General features: G+C 40.9%; 1 protein-coding gene across 5 annotated transcripts in view; it reads left to right on the top strand.

The window, feature by feature from the left end:
* The window catches only part of A1CF (APOBEC1 complementation factor), a 79,344-nt gene that overhangs the window by 15,700 nt on the left and 36,054 nt on the right, over positions 1 to 27,590 (top strand). For 2 of the 5 annotated variants that reach the window (XM_080823026.1, XM_080823028.1), the window contains exons 2-3: positions 9,594 to 9,737; positions 26,294 to 26,428. In XM_080823026.1, coding sequence (XP_080679152.1) covers positions 9,639 to 9,737; positions 26,294 to 26,428 — 234 coding nt within the window. In that variant the 5' untranslated portion in view covers positions 9,594 to 9,638. Of the gene's footprint in view, positions 1 to 9,563; positions 9,738 to 26,293; positions 26,429 to 27,590 lie in introns of those variants that run through there. The other 3 variants (XM_080823029.1, XM_080823030.1, XM_080823027.1) reach the window with 2 other exon arrangements.

Below are 27,590 nucleotides of genomic sequence, written 5' to 3' on the forward strand. Positions count from 1 at the left end.
TCCCCAGAATAGAACCATGACCACATCTCAGTCTTTGATGATTTGTTCTCATTGGCAATTCATTTATTAGAAAGATTTAACTTATTTTTAAATTATTAGAGTGAGAGCTATATATTACAGAAAGCTAAAAATAGTCAAAGGAGAGTGGCAAACTGATCTGTTTACCTAGTCAGCCTTTTATATTCCCTTACGAATATGAAAGTTAACACAAATGAAATCAGACTATGCCTGCTGTTTTCAGCCTGCCCTTTAACTATTCTATTCTATTCACAAATATCTGTCTGAACTGTATGTTCTACTAGAACAGTATTATTAGATGCATTGTACCACTACTTATTCCCAATTCAAATATTTCTTAATCACTGATATTTAGGTAGTGTCTAATTTTCATTACAACCCCAAGGTGCTCTGGGGCTCCTGGGTGGCTCAATCATTAAGCATTTGCCTTTGGCTCAGGTCATGATCCCAGGGTCCTGGTTTCGAGCCCCGCATCGGGCTCCCTCTCCCACTCCCCCTGCTTGTGTTCCCTCTCTTGCTGTCTCTCTCTCTCTGTCAAATAAATAAATAAAATCTTAAAAAAAAAAAAAAGGCTCTAACATGCTCGCTCTCTCTTTCTCTCCCTCTCACACACACACACACACACACACATACACACACACACTGAAGACCTTAAGGATGTTTTCCTACTGAGAAGTGACAACAAACCCAAGAAGCCACCCGATCAAGTACTAAAGCAACATGAAAGAAGACAACATAACACATTCCAAACAGCATTTCTGTGTCCCTTGGACAGTTTCTGGAAAGGATAGCCTTGCAGAAGAACCCAGGTGATGCTAAGATGAGTCAACCAAAGCAGCAGACAAGGAACAAGAAGGAAATATTTACTGAGCATCATCCAAATGCCTGGCAGTTTATTAAGTTCTCTCCTATCCATTACCCGATTTATTTATTTATTTATTAGGTTCTCTCCTACAAATATCTGATTTATCTTTGCTAAAAGATAAATGGGTCAAAAAACAAAACAAAAAAACCTTCAAGTTAGGTATCAGTGCTCCTGTTCTTAGAATAAGAACCAGAGCCTCAGAGAACTTAAAATCGTGGGGGTGGGATGGAAATTTCAATGCAAGCTTATCTTTCTCTGAAGATGCGCAACCTACGATAGACAGAGGATATTTTCCGTAATTATAAGTCAGTGTATCTACTAAGAACGACTTTAATTTTTCTTTATGTTAAGCCTTGACTAGGCACAAACTGACCAGGCCCCAAATTAAGGTAGGATTGATTACTATTGCCTTAATAACGCAGAAGGGATTCTGGTTACCTTAATTTTTTGGCTGACAATATATTGATTTTTAAAAAGAAGGTGCCACATTTTGGGACTTGGTGGGGTGTTTTTAGGCCACATTTTGGAATTTTATGTATTCATATTCTCTAATTTTGCTGTGGTTCACGATACATGGCCAACTAGAGAGCTATCATGTGAATTCACTTCCAAAGTAAACTTAAGACCGATTGTAAACATTTCCAGAGAGAACATTAGAGCTAGTTTCTATTTCTCTATCAAGTAATGCACGATAGTATTTACTTAGCATCAGTAGGCAAATGCATAAACTTTGGTCATTAATCCTTCACAGACCACGTCGATACCATTGGAGCTCCTTCTGTGTAAAATTCCCAGGACATACTAAATGCTTGGAACTCCTTATAAAACCAGTTATACAACTTGCATGCTGGTAAGAGTTACCATGCAACATCAGTGCATAAACACTGGGGAAGCCTGGATTGGGTCTGGAGAGGTCCCATTGGGCATGAAGCCATCACTGACCTTGCTGGCACCAACCCCAATGTCTCCCACCTGGTTACAAAGGAACGTCTCTCCTCCACTTACCAAGTCAGAAATAATCTTTCCCCCCACTCTGTGTCCTTATCCCTCCTCTTTAGAAAAGTCCATAAAATACATACAGAAACTCTAGCAGTAACAAAATGACTCTATTTCCCAACTAAACCATCTAACACAGTGCCCGGCACATTGGAGATATTCCTTTAATACTCATGGGAGAGGGAGAAGCAGGCTCCCCGCTGAGCAGGGAGCCTAATACAGGACTCGATCCCTGGACCCCAGGATCATGACTTGAGCTGAAGGCAGGCACTTAACCGACTGAGCCACCCAGGCGCCCCCATTGCATTTTTAAACCAAGAAAGCTAATCACTTGAACCTCTGTCTTCCGTCCCTCTTGTCCTCTTCCTCACACCATCACACCTGCCTTTGCTTTTCCAAGCTTCTCTTTCTGTGCATGTTCAGCGGGCCTGCCCTTCTCACCTTTGTCTGTCTTGCCCGATTTACTATTTTAAAAAAACAAACCTGTTTTCCCACTTTCTCTGTTGCCACGGCCACCAACTGCTGTCCCGCTAGGGCACTCATCTTCCGACACTGCCCAACTTCGGGCAAATCTAGGTAAAAAATATCACTTACAATCCCCTTGTAGTTTCCCTTTCACAACGTGCAAGCCAATTTATATGTACAACTTTCCCATATGCTTTTCTTCTTTATAGCCTAGGGTAGTAAAGAAAGGGCAACTCTACTATCCTCCTCGCGGCTGTGGGGGCAGAAATGCTGGCATTTGCTTCCCTAACTGCTTCTCTCTCTTGCCTCCGTATCTTTGTCTCCCTGCCACCTTCTCGGAGCCAGGACCCACTGGTACCTGAGGCCACCAGGGTCAAGGGTCAGGAACAGCAACTCTGACCTTGCCCTACAGTGAACTCTGGAAATTTCTACTGAAAAGTCTCGACCGAGGTGAGGTGTTCATTCCAATCCATGTGTAACTTTCAGGAAGGCAGAAATCTTGAACCCTCAATAACTTCTAGACCCTTCTCTTCTGGATCAAGTAGGCTCCAATGTTGCAAATAGAAAACCAGGAAGGCACTGGGAAGAAGAAAAGGGAATTCAAATATCAACTCTCCTTTTCAATCACTTTGCACTCTCGATTTTACTCTTTTTGTCTCTCTTCCAAAGACGAGAACGTATATGTAAACGCAGTGAAACCACTGACATCCATCTTGCACAAAAGGTAGAGTCACAACTCCAGGACAGAACTTTCTAGAAGTGATTGGAACAAGAAGAAGAATAAATAGTAGAAGATTAGATGCAGATTCAGTTGACTTCAGATCAAGTGTAAGTTACTGTCATTTATAAAATGCTAGTCCAAGGTCTTTCAATTGTTCTCCAAGTTATTTACTGAGCACTTAGCACAATGCCAGGCTAAGAATTTTGGGCAAAGAAAGAGGAGTACAGCACAGTCCCCACACTGAGAGAGCTCACAGTGTAGCGAGACTGACAGCCGTGCAAGCAGATAATTACAGTATCATATGCAACGGTACATGGATGTACAGACTCAGTTGAGAGTATTAAGGCTGTGGCTCCTAGCATGACCCTGACAGGGTATCAAAGGAAGGCTCCCAGAGCAGACCTTTCCATCCAATCTAGAAGGAGAACAGGGCCAGTGTAGCGAAGGTTAGTTGTGGGAAGGGAAGGGGAAGGATTGACATTCCAAGCAGAGAGCCAAAAATACAAGGCAGCATGGGAGCCCCCAGCGGCAGGGAAGGGAATGAGATGGCTGGAAGGGAATCTGGTCCTGGAGGGACAATGTATTGTGCTAAACATGTAAGATTTTATCTTCCCGGAAAGTGATTTTGAAATTTTGCCCGTTGGAATTAGAAATTAATTATAATAAGAATTAAAACAGTATAATAGGTAACCCTCACCAGGCAGTTATTAAATGCCAGGAACCACTTTAAGTATTCTTTTTTAAGATTTTATTTATTTATTTATTTGACAGACAGAGATCACAAGTAGGCAGAGAGGCAGCAGAGAGAGAGGAGAAAGGAGGCTCCCTGCTGAGCAGAGAGCCTGATGCGGGGCTCGATCCCAGGACCCTGGGGTCATGACCTGAGCCAAAGGCAGAGGCTTTAACCCACTGAGCCACCTAGATGCCCCCACTTTAAGTATTTTAAATCTATTCATAGTTAGTCCTTAAAACAACCCTGTGAAGTAGGAACTGTTGTTATCCTCACACTTCATATGTAAGGAAATGGAGACTCTGAGTCTCCACCAGAATGACTGGAGACAGAGGAACAGAGGAGGGGACCATGTCTGTACAGCAGGTTGGCTGCGGAGTGTCCATCTGAACCAAGCATCACTTTGCTACGAAAACACACGCAGGACCGGGACACACCAATGGCCAAGGAGTTGGCAGAGCCAGGCGAGTCCCCCAGATCTCTGGATTAGGAGTCCCTCCCTCACCTTGTTCCAGACTGAAGGCAAGGGGCAGGGAGAAGGGACGGGACCTGTGCAGGGTCCTGCCTCATCCAGCGGTGATGGGGGAGGCTTTTCCCCAAGTTGCTGGGCTGCCCCCGCTCTGTGCCTTCTTCTCTCCTCCAGCTGGAGTTACTGGCGGTAACAGCAAGTTACTAAAAGATGTCAGTAAGCCCCACATCCCCCCAGCAGCACTGCCTGTGAGCCCCATTCACATGTAAGCAAACTGATCGGGGGCCCCGCGTCTTTCCTGTAGCGCTGATGCCAGCAGTAACTTTTCTCCAGTGACTTCCATTCACTGCCCCTCTCTTCCCGCAGCCATTCTCATCTGGGTAACAGTGCCTTTGCACAAAACCGTGGAATGTCCTACTTACTGCAGAACCTGAGAAGTTGGGGTGCTCAGTCACTGTCCTGTCTCTCCCTTCCCCCCTTTCTCTAAATCACCAATATCTGCATCTAACACTAATCTCGCTATGTGCCAGGAACTCTCTCAACGCTCTTTCGATATATTTATTCACGTAATTAAATTTATTCATGTAACTCACACAACCCTGAGAGAAATATTACTGCTTCCTGAGTTCAAAATACATGGACGCCACGAGGTTAAGGAACTTTCCAGGCACACAGTAAGAGGCAGAATGAGGATTTGAATCCAGATGTCTACATCCCTATTCAGGCTTCGTCTTACTTGACGCGACAGTGTGTGTATTTCACATCACTCATTTGTTCTCAAAATCCTTTCTTCACTTGGCTTTCCATCCACCTCCTGCTCCTGGCTGCTCTCGGACTTTCCAACTGTTCCAGTTCATTCTCCTCTATGGCTTCCTCCTTGTCTCCCTGACTTCCAAGAGCTGGAGTGACCCAGAGATCCGTCCTTGGACCTACTTTCTATCCTCCACTCGTAGATGATCTCACCTGATTCCATAGCTTCAATGTCACCTCTAGGCTGATAGATTCCCAACTAGTATCTCCTGCCTGGAACTCTCCCAGGAAATTCCAGCTCCTGGAACCAACTGTCCGCTCAGCCTCTCTGGGCTCATGTGGCTATCTGCTGGGCATCTCAAAATCAGCATGCCGACAGCAGAGCTCCTGGTCCTCCCCAAATCTGCTCTTCCCCATCTGAGCTAATAGGTCTATTCTTCTAGCTGCACAGACTAGAAAACTGGATGTCATCCTTGACTCCTTATTTTTTTCCTCATTTCCAGATGCATCCCATGCATCCGGAAAGTAGATCCAAGATATCCGCTCTTCACCACCCCTGGTCCACCGCTGCTCCCTCTTGCCCAGAAGGTGCGATGGTTTCTGACTGGTCTCTCTGCTTTGCCCCGTGAGCTCTCTGATGACCAGAGTGAGGTCAAAGCTGAGCAGGGCCCTGCCTCCAACGCAACACGTAAGGACATTGAAAAACTCAGGAATCAAGACAAGGGGTGTTTTCACACAGTATTTTTTTCAAATCAGAATCCATGCCAAAAATATCCTAATGAACAAAATAGCCAACTCTTGCACGAAAACAGAACTAGAGTGTTGGCATCACTCCCCTCCGTCCCAGCCCTTCTCGACGGTCTTCAGTGGTAGACAGACCCTGCTAAGCATCTCATTGATCCTCTGGCTTCCCATCTCAGAGCAAAAACCAGTCTTCACCTTGACCTGCAAGATCCTTTATGGCCTGGGCTGCCATTATCTCTCTGATAACTCCCACTTCTGACCTCGTTTACTCAACTCCATGCCCTCCACACAGGCCGGCTCCCTGCCCCATCAAGGAGCTCCCACCTCAGGGCCCTCAGGCTGGCAGGCTCTCTGCCCAGAATGGTCTTCCCCAGATACAGGCCTCACGTCACTGGGTCTCCTCCCAAATCCACCCCCCTGGGATCACCCCATCTATCATTTCACTCCCTCCTACCACACACAAACTTCATATTCCTTTTCTCTTCATTTTTTTTCTCCTCAGGAACTATCTTTAGCACCTGCACATTTTACTTGTTTACAGTCTCTCTCACCACTAGAAAATGCTGTGAGATTTTGGGGAGAGGGGTTTGTTTTGTTCTCTGCTATTTTCCTAGTATCTCAAAAAATTCTTGAATGACAGTAGGTACTCAGCAAATTTTTTAATGAATAAGTGATACTTATTGAGAAGTATATTCAAATATTTACTACTCACAAGTGCTCTCTTTCGATGCCAATGTTCCTAACACCTACTTTGTATCGGTTTTGAATCCTATTGCCTCCATAAATTACCCTGGGAACGACTCTTTCAAAAGGCAGTGGTCTTGGATCTGAACAATTTTGGGATATTAGAAAATGTATTGCACAATCTTTCTTCTAAATAGACCAAATTTAACAGACATTTGACTTGCTTAAAAAAATATTTATCTGGGATCCAAGTTCATCCCTCAGATCAGATCAATGTTGGGAGAGGGGCCTGTTTTTGAGAACTAAACATCAAAGATGAGGTGTTTCTTGTAGCAAATTCTGAATTTTATTTCTATTCCCTGACTTCTAATGACTTGACGCTATGTCAAGATGTTGTTGAGATTTTTCTCAGCAATGTCAGAGTGAGTTTCTGTGATCAAAAGACCTTTCTGACGTGAAAGTGTCCTCAGGTCCCTGTTCTAATCATTAACCAAAACTAAAGGTAGGTCTTGCATAAAACTTGCCATTTCACCATGAACTGTTATGTTTTGATGGAAAAGATGAAGCTCAGCAAAGAGTAAAACTACAACTTGGCCAAAAACACAAGAGACTTTGCCTCCAGACATCTGGAAGACACTTGATGACCAAAATGACTAAGCTCACCACATCCCAGTTCACTGGTGGCCTCCCTGCTTCTGCAGATTAAATCCATAAAGGGGCACCGGGTGGGGGGGGGGCAGGGGAGGGTGGTATTGAGAGTGTCCTGATGAAAAGACAATTTCAGCAACATTTGGAGAAAGTGCAAGACTTACGTTTTGTCCTAAAGGCTCGTTTTCTTCGGAAATCCTCCAAACGCCTTTTGTAGTTTTATTTTTTAAGAGGATTTATATGGTCTCATAGAGATTTCTAGAACTGTAGTCAGCAGCCAGTTAGCCTTATAAGCTGAACACAGGTTTCCTTTTGCCCCGCTACCCTGTAGCATCCCTAGGAAGATGGTTTACACTGTAAAGTTGTCAGGGAAGCTACAAGTCCCAACCTAGATGTTAAATGTCTATCCAATCACCACTATCTGAAAAATGGTTTCAAATTTGTCTTAGCCAAGATACAAAGTTAGGATTAGAAAAAAAAAAGAAAGAAAGAAAGAAAGAAAGAAAGCTAGCTCGCTCATTGCCTTTTGCAAAGGACAGCAACAGAAACTGGTACATTAACTTAATAGACATTCCCTAACACACGGTGCCTTAAAACAAGGCAGAGGGCAAAAGGGGCCATCTGGCACGGACTTGGTACCACTTGAGAGAATGAATGAGTAAGAGTGGAGCTGGCCAGGGCTGGAAGCAGGCAAGAATTACTAGAACAATCAAGGGCAGGAATGGCCATGCTTACACATGAGGCATGAAATTATTCTGTCCCGGTAACAGCTGATGAGTCGTCCCTCTGAAATCTCATTTTTCTCTTGTCCTCTATATCTTTTTAGAAGTATTTACTTTCTAGACAATGCTAGATGATGCTTGCCTATGCATTTGTTTATTAGTTATTACCTTAATAGAAGACTTTGAATCTCTTATTGACATGATCACCCCAGCTTCACTTTTCACTTTTTTACACATTTCCTACACTATTAATGGCCCATTCGTTCTGAATCTTTAAATGACCACCAAAAGTAGCATAGAATACCCAACTTCTGTAGCAACATGGACAGGACTGGAAGAGATTATGCTGAGTGAAATAAGTCAAGCAGAGAGAGTCAAGTATCATATGGTTTCACTTATTTGTGGAGCATAACAAATAATATAGAGGACAAGGGTAGATGGGAAGGAGAAGGGAGTTGAGGGAAATTGGAAGGGGAGGTGAACCATGAGAGACTATGGACTCTGAAAAACAACCTGAGGGTTTTGAAGGGGCGGGGGGTGGGTGGTTGGGGGAACCAGGTGGTGGGTATTAGGGAGGGCACGTATGGCATGGAGCACTGGGTGTGGTGAAAAAACAATGAATACCGTTACGCTGAAAAGAAATAAAAAATTTTAAAAAAAAGAAATAATAATAAAAATATTAAATAAAAAAAAAGTAGCATAGAAAAGCTCAAGGCATAACAGAAAAGCCTTAAAAGGGCCTATGTTGAAAGGCATTCAATCCGCATGTGATTCAGATCACTGCGAAACACCCTTCTTCGGTCTTGGCTGGCAGAGCACAGTGGGCAGAGCAGAAGCCCAGCACAGAACCTTCCTGAGCCCTGACACTAAGTGAGGTCAGTGTAAGCCCTTCTGGGCATGGGAGCCTCCAGAGCCTCCCGCCACCACAGCCTGGACCACTCGGGATGGCCACACCCTCGCCCTGTGAACCTCTAGGTAGGAACAATTATCCCATTTGCAATGGGATTCAAATCATGCTCCCAAATAAAAGGTACAGATGAGAAAGCGCTGAAATTGCATCTTTATATCTACATAAGCATGGAGATGTGTAAACTTGTAGAATTCCTTACATTTTTTTGCAAAGGGCTTCCTGTCCTTTCCTGAGTAGTCTAAGTGACAGATGATCTTAGTGTCAGTCGGCCCCTTCTAGCACCACTTAAAAAAAATCTATTTTTCTTGTTTTATTAAAACCCATAGGACACCTTTATTACACAGACTAATTTGCATGATGATTCCTATAGATGCAATAGAGCACACTCTGTTCTAGAAATTTATCTTTGGTGAATAAGTAGATAAAGGTTTTAGGTACCACACTGAGTAGAGAGAGAAAGCTCAATCTCTCAGGATTTTAATACTATATCCTAGTTGATTTGATTTAATCACCCCGTTCTCTTCCCACATCTGCAAAGACCGTTCTGCCTATTTTTAATTGACAGGAGCTAATTTGTTTTTGACCATTTGGTGACATTCCCAAATAATTGGATTACGCTTTACTGATCTGCGTTCTAATCGGAGAAGGGGGATTACTCGTTTGTGACTTCCGAATTCCAACTAAAATTGAACGTTTTTTTTAAAAACGCTTTTTTAATGAGAACACTTCACCAGCCGTGTTTGTGTGTGGCTGTTCGTTAACGCTAACCTTAATGACTTATTTACAGAGAATGTTTCCTAAAGATGTCCTCTGTGAGAAGGACAAGTTTGGCAACAGTAATTTACTTAATTTATCTTAAATTTGGTTTCAGTGAGCAACCCTAATTAACCTGATTTTTTGCTGATAATCACTCTCAATGGAATCAAATCACAAATCCGGGGACGGATTGAGCGGCACCCAGAAGGAAGCAGCCCTCCGCGCCCTGGTCCAGCGCACAGGATATAGCTTGGTCCAGGTAGGAACTTCTTGTGACCTCTGCTGAGATCCAGCACTGAATTCTCTGAATGGTGGGAATATTCGTGGTCCTAAGATGCAAAATGTGAATGGTCAGCTGTGTAACTCTTGATGGATGTTCGTTCCCGGGGGGATGAAGTTACATCATTTCAGTGTTTGTAGGTGACCGTGCAGATGATTTTCTTTCCACTCTGGCTCTCGGCTTCATCTTAGCTGGTCCTTTGGAAGCAGAATCCACATTCACAGTCATTGGGACTATCATAGCTTTAAAAGACCACTTAGGTACATGAAAAGCCAATTGGAATTTACTACCCAAGGTATTCTATGAAGTAGAACCACGCTAGTGTTGCAAGAATCAGCAGAGAACAAGCTATCCTGGAACTAACTTTAGTTTCCCGAGAGCTTCCCTACTTCTAGACTTCTAGGGGGATCCCAGGACTGACCTGTTGGTCACCTGAGCATTCCATGAAGCTTTCTCAGAACACCTCCCCAGCCAGCTTTAGGATCTCTAATAGTTTCTCTCCATGTCCGGCATTTTTAAAAAGGAAAAAGTTCTACAACTGACTATTCATAGATGTTGGTTAAGAATTATCTATATAGATTATTGCTGTTTCTATGAAAGCCTCCTTTAGAGAGGTTACAACACACTGAAAAGAAAGCTAATATTAAGCAATCTTACTTGAAGAAATAATGTTGCCCTTTTTACCATAAGACAAAGTGTAATCTCACTACTTTCTACACTTGCGACAGTTTTTACACACACTACACTTTTCATTCCCAGCTGTAATCTTTCCCCCACATACCTTTTGAACTTAATCAAACCCATATGCTATCACAAATACAAGTTTCATTTGGATAACAATAAAACATGCAACATGCTATTATTACATAATCCTTTGTCAGATCATTATAAAGAGTACTGCATTTAGTTATGTTAGATACGTTACCAACAATACTTAATTTCTTTTTCTTTTAACCTTCTTTGTATCTGAAGCACTTATGCAAAGATGGTCATAGTAGAAAGCATTTAAACCCTTTTGAAAAGCAATTAATATTTATACCTAAGGATGTTTGCCTTCTGAAAAATAAATCTGTAATGGCCCAAAATATAATGATAGGAATACATATAAACCTGTCTGGCATGGCATTATTTTTAACACCTCAATATCACACACCTAACTGGATAAAGGAAAATCATTAAGTAAACTATGAATATATAATCATTACATTCAATAACCAGAACTTCATGAGAATTAACCACAAAACATGTAAATTGTCTATTCAGTTTTATTCAAAGCACTAGTTCTTCCTTTTCCCCAGATGAAATTCAGGGCATGTCTCATGACTTTTCTGGTAACTCTCAGGTAATTAAAAAAAAAAAAAATCTTCCACTAAATAATGGTATGTCCACTGCAGTATGATAAAAACTTCAAATTATAGCTATTTCCTTTCCCATATATGTCAAGGTAGAGGGTGATTTCTATTTTCTTCCTTTATGCTTTCGGAAGCATAATTTCCCATGCCAGTCTGCTAACTACGCGTTCGGACTCAGAGCTGAGACAGAAGGAAGGGATCAAAGCAAAGAGTGGGGGCAGCGTGTGCTTGACCCATAGCCAGCCCTGGGCTCTCCGGGCCCTGCAGGCAGGCAAGTAAGATCATCACAGACTTCCTTAATTCCATTGTTAGGCATCTCTCCCCTGCTTCATGCTCCTCTGGCTGGCCACTTTCCTGGGCCTCTGACCCCTTCTGCAGAGTTCTTTTTGACACTCTAAGCAGCGCTCCTGGGGAGGAGGGAAGATAACCCCTCTACATGGGGCCTACATGTGGCCCCCTGAAAGCACTCACATGTTCTCTGACCAGCAAAACCTGGAGGTACGGTTTCCACAAAACACCCACCTCTCCTTCTCGCCAACATCAAAGCAGGAGAACCCACCGCTTTCACCATCAGGCATTTCAGGAGGGAGCTAGACCTACCAGCCTAGTGTGCTCCCCAACACAGGGGGTGCATCTCAAGCTCTCTGAGCGGCTTCCTTATTGCCCCTGCCACAGTTCATTGAGATGCACCTCACAATTCCTCTCACATTGGGGAAATCAGAATCCACAACTCACCAGCAGGGGTGTCCAAATAGCTCTGAATGGACTCCACAAACCCCTCCCAGACTCCCCCACTGCTTTCCTAAACCCAGGGATGGGGAGCGGGGAGCAGCGAGGAGGTGTTGCATCAAGAACGTAAACAATTATAGCAGTTTCCTCCTACCTCTTCTGCCCGCTTGGTGGTCCAGTAACTTGGTTCCATATCCAAGCCAGAGGCCAAAGAGAGTCCCATCCATCTTAAAATCCTGTTGCAAATTAAATAGCATTCGGTCATGAAGTAATCACTTTAAAAAATTCTGGACAGAAAATTGTAACGTCTTATTACAGCTATGTGAAAAGTTTACAGATCGTATATGTTTTAAAGACTCAAATAGCAAAGGAGATCGTTTTACCAACCAAATGCAAGGATGTAAGATCATTTGCAGTATAGACAGAGGGAGACCAGTAGGGCTCTTTTCCTTTTATAATGAGAAGTGAGTTGGGGGAAATCGGAGGAGGAGACGAACCATGAGAGACTGTGGACTCTGAGAGACAAACTGAGGGTTTTGGAGAGGAGGTGGGGACGGGGTTGGAGGAGCCTGGTGGTGGGTATTAAGGAGGGCACGGATTGCATGGAGCACTGGGTGTGGTGCATAAACGAGTTTTGGAACACTGAAAAGAAAAATAAAATGAAATGAAAAAAAATGCTTCCCAATCAAATCACCCTAAAAACATATGGCCGATCTGCATATTACTTTGAATTTATATATTCAATTACATTCAGAAAATGTCAATAATGGAATTATTGACATTAATTGACATTAGTAATTGACATTAATAGCAATTAAATAACAACAGACATTTAGTAGGCACTTCTATTCTAGCTGCTTTGTATAAATTCATTCACTTGATCCTTACAACAACACTATGATCATCTCCAGCTTCCAGGTAAGAAAAACAAGGCACAAGGAGGCTAGGTACCTTGCTCATGATTTATAGGCTACAATTCCACTGCTACTGGCCAGAATTTCTGGCAAGATTTACAGAACTAAGAGAAGTTACAATATTATCTTTCTGATTGCAATTTTAGGCATTAGCATGACAGGGCATGCAAAAACTATTTTGTTGAGCCTAAACTTTATAATGGGATTCACTTTCAGTAGTACTATTTATTTGCTAACAGTGACTGACTGGGTCAGAAATTCTTCCATAATGTAAAACCTAGAATGCTAAAACCTACCTATCTGGACTTAAACCCTCTAGTCAAGGTCTACATACATACAGGACTTGGTTCAATCATTTTGAATGAATTGGAAAATCCCTCCTGATTTTGGCTGCAAAGTATAGGAAGTCACCCAAGACTTTAAATGGGAGACCTGTGGTTTAACTTGTTCCTTGCCACAAGTTGTATGATCTTCAACAGGTCCCTTAAGCACTCTGGGTCGTAATTTCCAGAATACTGGCTAGGTCCTGCCCCCATTCTACTAGTCATGTTGTTGCCATCCTGGGATCTGCCCAGTCCAGTCACTGGTCTGCAGCCCAGATTAACTGGCTGGAAAAGGAGAGCAGCATGTTGAAGGCACCGCCTCAGCGCTTTGGGACTTAGGGGAGACCTTTCAGCCTTCTCCATACTTTAGCCTTTGCAAAGAGGGCAACATCGGGTTTCCTTTTTTAAAAAATCTCTGTACAAAAAATTAAGATAAAGAAACAGCTTAATACAATTCTGGGAGCATACCCATAAAAAAATCATTTTAAACATGAAGGTATTTGCTAAATTAGGTGTTGGAGAATTTATTTTGTCGCATCTTCACAGCCTCTGAGATTGAACATTGAACACTCGCAAAAGGAGAATTCAAAAACCAGAGGGTGACTAATTTGTGTTCTCTTATCACCAGCAGGACAAATACAGCAGTCAAAAATAGAATTTTGCAGGTTACTTAATAACGTGAGCCAGTTATCCCAACTGATGCAACACTTTGTGCCTGTGAGCATTTGAATTATTGTGAAAAAAAAGAGAGAGAGAGAGAGAAAGAGAGAGAGATCACAAAGTATATCTTTGGATATTGATAGCTGGAAATTTCATCAAAGTACCTTGGAGAAAATAAAAGGAAGTTAATGCCATATCCTGCATTTAGTGGACATTCAATAAATATTGATAAAAATTGTGTAACATTGACAAGTTAGACCTTCAACTTCACACTTGTGTTAGCGCCACATAGAAATATTTTGGAAGGAATTATGCTGCGACGTTGTTGCTTTGTCAACAGTCTTTGTCTCCAGACAATGGAATTATGGGTGGTGATTTTGTTCCCCTACTCTTTCATTCTTAACTGAACTTGCCAGATTTTCTGAAACAAGTGTATTTTTGAGAGTGAAAGAGAAAAAATCAGATCATGCTGATCCTTTCTTCAAGAATGCTTTAATGATGTGGGTCATGAACTCTGACCTATGATGATCCTTCCATCTGGAATTTTCTCCTTTATGCCAGAAAAATCATTTTCATAGATGAGCATTTTCCGCAAACTTCCCACCCAACATGTGATTAGTTTACATGAATTTTAATTCTAGTAAAACTAAAACTAAAAATATATTTAATAAACATCACCCTAGAGTAGTCCAAATATTTTTAAAAGTAGGATACTTCTTCATGTATTATTATTTTTTCTTCATGTATTATTTTAAAATACTTGTATTTATCATGCATTTTCCATACTTAAGTATTATTTTTAAATAGTTCAAAATATGGTGTGTATTAGCACTGTTGTCTGATTACCCCGATAATCTATTTTCTAAAAATCATTACGACACACACTTTTATGTAGTATGACAGTCCCATCGCTTTCTTAATCCAGTGGTTATCATTAGTATACATAAAGGATTTTTTGTTTTTCTGTTTTGTTTCTGTAGTCCATCTCATTGAACACAGTGTGTTAGTAGGAGGCCTTGGGATTATAGAAGTAGAAGATGCAGTGTCTGCCCTAAAATGCATATAAAGTAGTTGCAATGAAATTGAGTTTATCCAAAATTAAAAATGGTAACATAAGACCCATTGAGTGAGCAATACAGCTGTGGGTGCCCCCTTTCTGTATGGAGCCATAAAACAGACCGTTCCCTCATCTAATGAGTGGGGACAAATACTTAGACATAAGGATGTTCATCATAGTGGAATTTATAATGTCAAAAACAGATATATCCTAAATGTTCAATAAAAAAATTACTGGCCACAAAAAATATGGTCACCTTTCTATTTCCTGATTATGTAGTCAGGAAGTAGGATTTCAAAGAAAGCCATGGAGCGATGTCCAAGCATGAATGTTGACCTAAAAATGAGAATGCAAAGCTGTATACAGCTTCCAAATAATGTTCTGAGAAATTCTTTACACACGGTACAAACACTGGGAAAATAATAAAATGTAATCTCTGGTTAGAGTTAAGTTTTTCTTGCTTGATGCTCTTTTTTCCCAAACTTTCTATAATGAGCATGGACTACTTTTATGATAAGGGAAAAAAAATTCTCACGAAGTGGAAAAATGTTCTAGGCAGCATTCAGTCAGCAATTAACAAATTGGGAAATTTTCATGGAGAAAACCTCACTATTAAAGGTATAGGATAGTTCCCTCGGTTCATTAGGCTGGTCTTTCAAATCTTTGTAGTGTTTGAAATTTGCTTAATATTGTTATTGTCCAACCTTTTCATTTTGCAGCCAGAAAACAAACCCCAGCCTTCCACAATTCAGTAGACACAGGAGCCAGAGGTCAGCCAGCTGAGCTGAGACTCAACTCTGGCTACCGCCTGTTTTTGTCATTTTTTAGATTTTTTAGATTTCTAGATTTTTTAAGAGTTGTTTTTTAGAAAGCCAAAAATATCAACTACCTGGCCCTTTCTAGAAAAATTTGCTGACTTCAACTCTAATGTTTACTCTAGTACTTTGAGAAGCTAATTCACAGGTTTTAAAGAAAAGTCCCCATTGCATAAATGAGTGTTTAAACTCCCTTAATAGGAGCGGGCACACCCTCTTGGTCTTACCCCCTCCTGCCTGCTTCCGCCTCAGCCTGGTTCACTCATCCATTCATTGGTTAACTCCACAAAGAGGGCCAGGGTTCCTGCCTTCATGAAGGTTAAGTTATCCTCAAGGGGAGGCTGAAAATAATCAAGTAAAGAAACCCCAAAAATTACAGATCGTGGTAAGTGCCATGAGTATCATAAACTGGGCAGTGTGACAGAGCAGAGCAGGGAACTCTTCAAGCCAGGGGACACTGCAGCTGAAACTTGGAGGGTGAACACAAAAAAAGAACCTTGGAAGGAGCTAGAGACAAAGGAGCGTCCGTGGCCATAGCACTTGAACAGCAAAGTGTGCCTTAATTCCAAAGACCCAGTAAGACTGGGCCAGGCGAGCCCTTCCCTTACCCTACTAATCAGCCATGACTGGGTTCCTGGGAACAGTTCCCTCAGCCCACAAACAAAATGCGGCTTCATTCCCACCCCTCCAACTTGGCTTGCTGTGCCCGTTCTCTTATGTGGAATTCCAATACAACCATGTATTTTAATTCCCATTTGCTCATCTCCTCAACAAATATGTACAAGTCAGAAGGCAGAAAGGCTGATGGTAGATCAGCATATAGGGGATTAGGATACCGTCCTTCTCAGGGTGCCCCAAATTAACCCCCTTCATCTCTCTGGTTTTGTGTAATGTCCTCCACTAATTTCACTTGGGTACTGCTTAAGTTGCAATGTTTTTCTTATGAACAATGCAATGAAAATAAGCCACTTAGGATTCCCGTATTTACAACCGGCTCCGTCTACACGAGCACAGGGAGAAGCAGATGGAAGAACACTGTGGCACTGACATTCTTTTCCAATCGCCACACAAAAATCCTAAGGACAAAAATAGGAATTTGACTTCATGGTAAAAGATAGCTCCCGGCTCCTACTTTTTCTTCCATCGCCTCGTACCACCTGCTCATGTCCCTGCTATCCAAGGACTTAAGTCATTCACCAAGTGTGTTAATACTAATTCTTTAAATAGGTAGACTGAGCATGAGAACAGAATGGGGCCCGTAGATCATCACAGACACGTGTTTCCCTAAGCTTATCACCCCAGCCACCCACAGAGCAGCTTTAAAACTCCTAAGAAGCCTTTGCTTTCACTAGCCAGAAATGCCGAAGCACAGAGTGGAAGACTCCAAAGGAAGGAAGAGCTCTGTGAATCTTTTTGTGGAAAACGTATGGCTGTATGCCTGACAGGTGATGGCAACTTCAGGATCCCAAGAAATGGAAATGGAGCCCTAAAGCTATATTCAAACAGCCATGAATTTCTCCTAAAATAGCGTAATAGAGAATTGATTATATAGGAGATCTTCAACTGAAGGTTGAAAATCTTCGCACACTAAGCCTGAGAGTATTTTCCCTTTAACTAGAAGCACGTGGGGTTTTCCATTTAAAACCAGGTGTGAGTTTCATGATTTAAATAGGCGGAAACATGGACAGCTCTTTGGGACTATGGACTTTGCCTGTGGGCAACTTGAGCATTTCTTAAATTGTTACCTGTCTACTACTGATCAAAATAAATCATATTACCCAAATAAGTATTTTTAACAGAGAACCAAAAATAAATGATTCTTTATCTTCAGAACCCAAAACTTTATCAGGAGATTCAAAGATAGCTATCTAACATAGGCAAGGCCAAGGACAGTGAGATCACAAGGCCATACCGTCATGAATTGCATATGAGGTCAGTAGTTATGACTCTTTTTCACCTTGTTTCAGAGGCACAGGGTGGAGAGGAGAGACAATGTTGAATGGCGTGTTGACACAGCATTAAATGACTCTAAATCTCAGAGTAAGAATTATTCTACAGCTGACCCTTGAACAATGTGGGAGTTGGGGTACTCTTCCCACACACACAGTCAGAACTCTGCCTGTTGACTTTTGACTCCCCAGCAACTTAATCACTAGTAGGCTACTGTTGACCGGAAGCCTTACCGATAACATAAACAGTTGATTAACACATACTTAGTATGTTGTATTATATATATACTGTCCTCTTAAAATAAAGCTAGAGAGATGTTAAGAAAATCATAGGGAAGAGAAAATATATTTACAGCCCTGTAAAAAAACTGCCATGTAAGTGGGGCTATGCAGTTCAAATCCATGTTGTTCAAGGATCAACTGTACTTTGCATTCTCTTTCAAATTTTCTGATAAGAAAAGTTAGTTGCGGTGGGGCGCCTGGGTGGCTCAGTAGGTTAAGCCTCTGCCTTCGGCTCAGGTCATGATCCTAGTGTCCTGGGATCGAGCCCCACATCAGGCTCTCTGCTCACCAGGGAGCCTGCTTCCCCTTCTCTCTACACCCGCCTCTCTGCCTACTTCTGCCTATTTGTGATTTCTCTGTGTCAAATAAATAAATAAATAAATAAATCTTTAAAGATTAAAAAAAAAAAAGGAAAGAAAAGTCAGTTGTGGGAGGTACGTCTTCAACACCTCCCCTTAAACACCTTCTTAAACACAGAGAACAGGACTTGGGCTCAGAGGTTTTAGAAAACAAGCCCAGCTAGAATGTGATCATGATTTCTCTCTCTGATCCCAATATTTCACTTACAAGAATGATTATAATTTTTATATGAGTTTTTTTTAAAAAGGAAATTAAATCAAAGACTGCAAAGAAAATTGATTGATGCAAACAAAGTAATAGAATAGGCATCAAGAGGACAAGCAACAAGAGACACATTGATTTTTTTTTTTTTCTTAATCCCTACAACATTCCCTTTAAGGATCCTTTTGATTAACTCAGAAAACAGTCTCTGAACATTTTCCCACCTTCAACTGTGGAGTCAAGGGCGGCTTCCCTTTCACCAGCATCTTACCACCCTCACAAGATCTTTGCCAGTAGCCGGTCAGCCCTGTCCCTTGATAATGAAGAATTTACATTCGGGAAAGGATACGTGCCTTGCCATATCCCTCACCTCATCAGAAATTAAAAATCATGGGGGATTTAGTAAGGAGAGTAATTACTGTATACAATTCCTCTCATGCCCTCCAAAACCAAGGGCCTTAGATGGAATTCTTCTTGGCCCATGTTGAACTCGGTAGAATAGGAGGGCGAACATCCAACCCAATGGTCTTGCTTGCACCGGGACAAGTGTCTTTATATGTGGACAGCTCTCCATACGTTAACCAGATCTCCATCTATTGTAGTATTCCTCAATTCAAAAAGGCAGATTGTACCTATAATAAAAAGTTGGAGGGGCCTCTTGAATAAATTACACGTTCTGCAAGGTGAAAGCTCCCAGATGGATAAAGGAATCACCAAAGCTTTCACCCAGTTATTTCTTGGTTGGGCGGAAGAGGCTCCCGCAGGTGACAGCAGTCACCAACAGACATGCGCGGAGCCGGAAGCCGGAAGCCGGAAGTGAGCGTGAGCACAGCGAAGCCAGTCTCGTTCCAGTGGCTGCTGTACGGTCCCTCGTTAAGTAGATTTCCTCGCAGAATGTGAGCACAGGGCCTTAGAAGCGAGTTGGCGTTTTACTTTCCCTCTTTTGGAAAAACAAATACACTCCAAAAATTTTTCCTGATTTTGAATTGTGTGTAAGGATATCCTTGAATTTAGACTTCCCATGAACTGGCCAGAAACTAGTATTATAAAAAGCTTTACAAAATACAAGCTATGCTGAAAAGCCTGTTTGCTTTCAAATACTTCAAATGTTGAGATGCTGAATTCCAAAATTTTGCCACACATAATCCTTGAAGGGAAAGGACAAGTATTACAGATTTTTAAATGCATCATTTGATAACATAAATTATTTCTGCCTCTAAAAGTGAACAACCTGAGATGTTATTAGGAATATTTTGCTGGGCAATAGGGCTTCAGTAGTTAGCTTTCCAAAGTGAAATGAACATGATTCCTAATTTGCTAAAAGTCATTTTTGTGGAAGAGATGTATCATACTTTTTTTTTTAATAAAATGTAAGGGCTCAGTGGAGAGTGAAACAAATAATTGTTAAGAGCCAAAAGCTGGGTGCATTTTTCATTGTGATTTTTGCCAAAAACACATGCCAGTAATACTGTTCAGAGTTCAATAAATCAACTCTTTCTAGTCAGGTTAATTTTTAAAAGTAAACTTTTTCTCACATACATAAATGGAAAAGCCACGGGTTGTATATGGTAATTACATGTTTTCTAATGTACAATAAAATGCATACCTATTCAGATAAACCAATGGCCTCTAAACTACCTAGTATCACACACAATGTACTTTCAGAAACACTAAGCTATAAGAGGATAAAGTTAAATTTATATCTGCCTATTACGTTCATGATTTAGCTTCTCCTCTCAGTTTCCAGACGTAGTCTCACAGTTCTATAAATTTTAACATCCTATTTTTTCAGCCTTTACATCACAATTATTAATGTTCCTCTATTTTTAGAAAAATAATACCTGACATGCCTATTGGATATGCTTTTTAAGGACTCTAAAAAATAGAACTAATAAGGGTAATGTCAAGTTCCACAGTACATAAGTTAAATAGACTCTGCTTTCTAAAATTTCTCAGCCTAAAAGAGATTTCACTAACGTAAGCTCATTGATCTTATGATATAAAGGCAAATAAATAATATGAAAGACAGATCGTTATCTTTACACAGAGTTAACAAAATGAGTATTCCCCATAGCACTGTCTATTGGCATCAGGGAACAAAAAAGGTCATAAGCAGACCAATGGTAAAATCACATCTAGGAGAACCCTCTTGGTCTCTCTCATTTAAGTACTCCGAGATTCGGGTTGAACTCTACTACATATGACATGTATAGGTGGTCTCTTGGTGAGAATAGAAATAATGTCTAATGGAGAACTTTATTCAATCTCACAAATCAATAACTGGGGAAATATGGTATTAAGTCACAAACTTCAAAAGACACAGTCCTGAAACCTGTTCTTGATACACTGGTACCAGCTGTTGAGAAGTCTCCAAGGGTCTGGTCACAGGACCAGTGTCCTGGGCATAGCCCTGGTGACTACCATGCTTGTGAAGGTGACAGATGCCACCGAGCACAAATGGGTTGTCCAGCACCTGAACTAATAGGAACAGAAATAAATATAAACATAGCCAGTTGGAAAATGGGCAGGAGAACATCTGAAAGCAGTTTAGTAAGGGAACGTACACAGTTTCTTCCCCTTGGCAAGAAAAAACAAAGGACCAAAGAGAACCACAAAAGAGGATTACAGATGATTTCCAAAGAATCATTCAAGGAATAAAAATTACTACTCAGGAAACTTTAAAAAAATGGACTATATAAAGGTTTATTAATTAATCTCCTTCTGTTTATAAAGGGGCTCACTTAGAGGAGAAAACAAACCATCTGGTCTCCATGTTTGGTGAAACGAAAAGTAGGCAGAGCACAATACAATGAATTAAAGATCATGAGCCTGAGAAAAATGCTGTCGTGACTTGGGACAGTCTATAAGCCACAAAATTCACCAGACTGAGAATCAGAGTGTTCAATCTGGTGTTTCGTGCAATAAATTAAATCAGTGTGACTTTAAACAAGTCACATAATATCTCTGGTGTCAGTTTCCTTGTTTGTAAAACAAGCGTACTAGGCTAATATAAAATCCAAAGAAAAATATTATTACAAGCATGGGCTTGGGTTTCAAATTATGTCTTCATCACTTACAGCTTGAGTGACTTTGAACACAGTCTATGCGATGGATTTCTCATCTATAAAATGAATAGCATCACCCCCATAGGTTTGTTGAGGAGATTAAACGAGTTAATAGGGTCAAAAGCCCTTAGCACAGTACGTGATCCAATTAGGGTTAACTGTTGAGGCGGTTTTTTGTTGTTCTTGCTATTTACATGTAACAGAAGTCCACTCTCCTCATTATGCAGGAAAGGAGTTTATTAAAAGAATGTTTGTTTACGGAAACTCTGATTTGGAGAACTAAGTGTAAGAGTAAGCCTTCAGGAAGGTTTTCAAGGTTTTGAGGAAGTAGGGCTTTAGGAAACCGCATCACAAATCCGGAATGAGAAGAAAATGCACCATGGGGTGTTCAACACTGAAGTTTGCACCCATTATGATTTCTGCGCCAGAACTCCATTTTACTTCATTGTAACCATGACTATCCCAACAGCAAAAGAAGCTGGAAGATCAACTAACTGGCCTTTTTTAACTCCTGTAGGAAAACTCGATTTGGCTCAGATTCCCCGATGCATAAAAAGGTCAGATGCCAGATGGCCAAAATGAACTCAGTCCATTTGGCCTCAGCCAAGATTTATTGCTTACAATCATTTATGAAAGTTTGGGTGGTTTTATTCATCGTCAAGAAGATGGTATACATCATTTCTTAGAGTCTATGATTCCAAAATGAAAGGCTTAAAATATCTGTGACAGAGGAACATCCAAATACTCTTGATATATAAACTGAGTTACTAGGCGGACTCAGTGTCCAGTATGCGAATTACACCCACGGATTTATAGTTAGAATTAGGTCTTCCCTTTTTAATTTACATGGTTGAAGGTTTCTATTTATGTGCTATGAGAGAGTCAATAGTTTCCAAGTCTTTGATTAGAAAAATACAAGTTCCCAGAATTTAATGAACATTCCCTCATGAAAAGCAAAAACCTATATTCTTTCTCTCGGAACTATTAATACATTTGTGCTACCGGGGGAATGCATCCCACGAGGAGGACATCAGCCAGGAGGGGAAAGAGCCATTATAACTGGGCTTTATCTATTTTAAACTCCTCGACTATAAAAACAGTGCCAAAAATACTAGCAATCCAGCTCCCAACTGTCCTTTCTGAGTAATGGACAGCTATTCTAATCCCATGACTAACGCCCCTCGCTGTCTTAAATGGGCACAGATGACCACCCCTTGTGCATGCCAAGCCCAGAGGCTGGTGTGTAGAGCGGATCCCCCCATGCATGAGCTTCGTGACGTCTCTGAACCAGCCAGACTCTGTGATCCCCCAAAAAATACCCTTGGGGAATTTTTGTCCAGTGTTTATGGAAACCATAGAAAGACAATTAATAAGCTTTCCTGCCCAATCATTTTGGCTCATAAGCAGATGAATCCTCCTATTCACGTGATAAGCATAAAATAGTCCGGTGATATTTTTAGCAATTATAGCAAGAAAGAAAAACTTTAAAGGCCAGTCTGCTGGTTGCCTATTTTCAAACTATCAGACAAAGCCTGTCAAATCAGAAATTCTGGAATAGCTACTTTGGTATTATGGGAGGAAAGTTTGGTTTCTTCAATCTAAAGAATAAAAATGCTACCAAATTTATACTATGTTCATTCTAATAATCCACTGGACAGACCTCTAGACATTTAATATATACAAAAATGGCCTCAGAGGGATCATTAGCAACCAAATGGACTTTTAAAAAGTGGACTTTAGCCCGGCAATAGAAATATGTCTCCTTATAAGCAACAATTAGCAGATCCGTCCTTCCAAAATTTGTGTAATAAAATGATTGGAAAATGGAAAGGATTTTAAATGTGGCGGAGTGTTTGCCATTTACTGGCATGATCATTTTTTTCACAAGTGAGTATGTAAAGGTATGGATCTGTTATAAATGATTACACTTCCATATTACAAGGCAAAATGTGGGGATTAAGCTGATGGTCTCGAAAACCAGATGGCCTGAAGTCAAATCCTGGCTTTGCCTCTTCCCAACCATGTGACCTCAGCACAGTACTTACTCTCTCTGGACTTTAGGGTTTTCTGTAAAATGGGGACAGCAGTAGTCCTTAACCTCTGACACTGTTGAGGGTTATAGCATTGTCTGGCCTGTGGCAGTGTCATATAGGTTTTTGTTAGAAAATCAATAACATTTAATATATCTTTGAAAATGTCAACTTCATATTTTTCAGCAAATTCTTGGTTGAGATAGAGTTCATTCATTCTAGAATTCTTAAGGCATTTTTTTCTCTAAAAGTAATTCTCAGTGCTACAGAAGTTCTGCTGCTAGAAGATTCTGCCAAGAATATAAGGGACAAAAAAAAATACAAGAACTCTTGAGGCAACTATTTAATTAGTAAAATAAATAAACACCCAATTGTTGGAGGCAAAAAATAATCAAGGCAAGGTAGAACACCCATCTGACACCTTTTTTTTAAAATTTAAAACACTATTATATAAATTAGGAATAAAAAAAGCAATCACAACCAGAGACATAGTTTATACCATGACCGAAAAGCCTTTGAGCTAATACTTACAAAATACTTGAGAAAGTCCCAAGTTGGTTTGTATAAAGATTTAACAGTGAAACTGGAGTGTTTTACCTTAAATTTTAAACTATCATATAAAACAATGTCTTTAAACAACTGAAATATGACTTTTCAGAACACACATAGAAAAACATTTGGAAAAGCAAATAAATTTAACAGAAACTGCTTCAATAGATGGGCAGAGTGACACATTGAGGAATGTTTCTCTTTATCTGATACATAACTATGTTTTTCGCCTTCTGCATTATAGTTTTTTCCAACAACATGTATCATTTTATAGTATAAAACTCCTTAAAGTATTACTTGAAGAAGTTAGCAATAAATGCTGGTATTTGGTCCCTTATATTCACTTTCCTTCAAAAATCACAGTAAAGTCTAATGACCAAGAGCTCTGGCTATACCTACGTGGGAAGTAAGTGTACCTTTCCCCAGAAAGCACACTATTGCCAATCAGCAGCAATGGATCTGACCCATACTCCACTCGGAGCCCCTGAAGTTGCTTTCAGGTCTTTAACCTCTAGAAAAAATAAAGATAGCACTGCTGTCTTTAATATCTAATATTTAATAATGAGAAGAACCAAACTACTCTTCCCCATAAAACACTAAGTGTTTTTACCAAGGGTTGGTTGGTATTACCAAGGGTTGGTTGGTGTTACCAAGGGTTGGTTGGTATTACCAAGGGTTGGTTGGTGTTAGCAAGTATTGGTATTCTATTTGAGTGGAGAACAGTATTTCTTCCCACAAAGAGAACTAACATCAGTAAACTCCCCTTGCCATATTGTCAACTTTGAAAACAGATTTAAGTCCCTCACTAGCTACCCCCAACATCAGCCAGTCCACTTCTTCAAATGTTAATCTTCATAATGTTTCTATTTAGGGGCTTACATGGACTTGCTTGGCCATGAGACAGCCCAAATCCAAGAAGGCAAGGAGAGAATTAATAACTGTTGACTATATATCTCATGCCTAGAACAGTGCCAGACATATTTGATGTATTAGCTCCTTTAATCAAAAAGCCACTATTATCCCCACTCTGTGTATGATAATACAGAGGTTCTAAAAAGCTAAGTCATTTGCCCAAAGCCCCATAGCTAGTGAGTCAGAGAGTCAGGCAGGCCAGCTCCAGAGTCCTCACTGCCATACCACAGACACTCAATGTTACAGCAGAGCCCTGGATTCAAAGTAGAGTCAGATCCTCTGATGATCAGGCATTGGTGAGACTGAATGACAAAAATCATAATTAATTTGTCCAGCACTTTACATGTTCTCACAACACTTACCACAAGCCAGTTGCCGAAGCACAGAGCTTGGTATTAACAAGTCAGGAAAGGACAGATGTTGGCAAGGTTGTGGAGAAAGGGGAACCCTCCTACACTGTTGGTGGGAATGCAAGCTGGTGCAGCCACTCTGGAAAACAGTATGGAGGTTCCTCAAAAAGTTGAAAATAGAGCTATCCTACAATGCAGCATTCACACTACTGGGATTTACCTCAAAGATACAAATGTAGTGAACCAAAGGGCCACATGCCCCCAAATGTTTATAGCAGAAACATCCAAAATAGCCAAACTATGGAAAGAACCTAGATGTCCATCAAAGGATGAATGGGTAAAGAAGATGTGATATATACACACACACACACACACACACACACACACACAATGGAATACTATGCAGCCATCAAAAAACCCACAAAATCTTGCCATTTGCCACGACGTGAATGGAATTAGAGGGTATTATGCTAAGTGAAATAAGTCAATCAGAGAAAGACAATTATCATATGATCTCTCTGATACGAGGAATTTGAGAGGCAGGGTCGAAAGGGTGGGTTGGGGTCATGGGAGGTAGGGAAGGAAAAAAATAAACAAGACAGGACCAGGGAGGGAGACAAACCATAAGAGACTCTTAATCTCAGGAAACAAACTGACGGTTGCTGGGGATTGGGGGTGGGTGGGATAGGATGGCCGGGTTACAGACATTGGGGAAGGTGTGTGCTATGGTGAGTGCTGTGAAGTGCGTATGCCTGACGATTCAGAGACCTGTACCCCTGAAACAAATAGTACATTATATGTTAATAAAAAATAAATAAAAAACAAATCCACATAAAGGAGACTTTGATTTTATCCTCTGCCCAGTTCACTATTATTTGGCAATGATAAACAAGTTCCTTATCATGATTTTGAAAATAACGGAGGAACTCAAGCTAAAGGTTTTATTGTTTTCTTCTCTGCCTCATATATTCCACCCGGGATTTGCAGGAAAATGGACAAAGGAAATATGGCGGCCCCCCACCGGGCTGGGATGCAGCACCCCCAGAAAGAGGCTGTGAAATTTTTATTGGAAAACTTCCCCGAGACCTTTTTGAGGATGAACTTATACCATTATGTGAAAAAGTGAGTCCAAATTTCATGTTTTCTTCTCTCTCCAGGGAAAAATACTATACACTCTGTTTATAGTGCCCGTTCTTCTTGGTCGGGGATGGCTTCTCTTCCGATTGCCACTCCTCAACATGGACAAACTCAAAACCTTCCCCGTTAGTGGCTGTCCCCTTATTGTCAGTGCCTCGAGGTCGCTCTTCCATTCCTGATGGCTTGAACTAGGGTTCCTGCTAATATTCAAGTTCTGATCCTTGATCTGCATAGGCGCACCGAGTTTGCAACAAGTGAGCCATCACTCTATCTTACTACTACAATGATCTCTCCAAAATAAGATATTGCTCCAACTTGACATTCGAATATGGTTCTCCCGAGTGCACCATTTCACATCCAAAGAGCATGTGTAGGTTTGCCAGCGCTCTTTGTGTACTTATACATAATGGTTCAGAATGAAATTGCTTCTACAGGTTTCATTCGGCTGCCCTAATGCATCAACAAGATTAAGAATGGGGTGTCTCCAAGTCATTACATAATTAAGGAACACATTTCCTCGGTTTTAATGCCAAGTTATATATTGTAGCTAAACCCAAAGGTACAGGGAGAACAGAAAATTACAATCTGTTTTCAAGGTTTTACCAAGTGGTGTTTCAACAACCACATTCCTGGAAAACTTAGAAAAATTAGAGTCTAGCTCTTTCTTTCCCTAAATGCCAAAATCAGTTGTGTGTTTGTGTATAACTCAGCCTCTGATTCAGAACCACTCCTAATTTTATACAAACAATCTCATTTGGCATGTGCACAAATTATGAGGATTTGATCCTGTAAGAATTTTATATCCTGACCTTGAAAATGAGCACCGAGAAACACCTGAAACAGATGAAACATGCTTGAACTCTTTCCTAATGAGCCCTGGATAGATAGGCGTCCACCACCAAATACCGTGGGGAGGGGTGAGAGGGTGCCGGTGGGGGAGGCTGAGCCGGTGGGTAACCAACCACCAAGAAGCACACATTTAATGACACCTCTTCTCCCTGCACGTGCCTGTCCTATCTCTTAGGGCCACTGGTCATACAGCGACCAGCAAGAATAAATTACTGAGTCTGGGTTGCTGGAGAACATCTGGGGTAGCAGGAAGAAAACAGAAAACCTGTAGTCAGAGGGATAGAGTGAGTGGCCTCCG

The sequence above is a fragment of the Martes martes genome (genome assembly GCF_963455335.1).
Source record: "Martes martes genome assembly, chromosome: 14".
Classification (NCBI taxonomy): Eukaryota; Metazoa; Chordata; class Mammalia; order Carnivora; family Mustelidae; genus Martes; species Martes martes.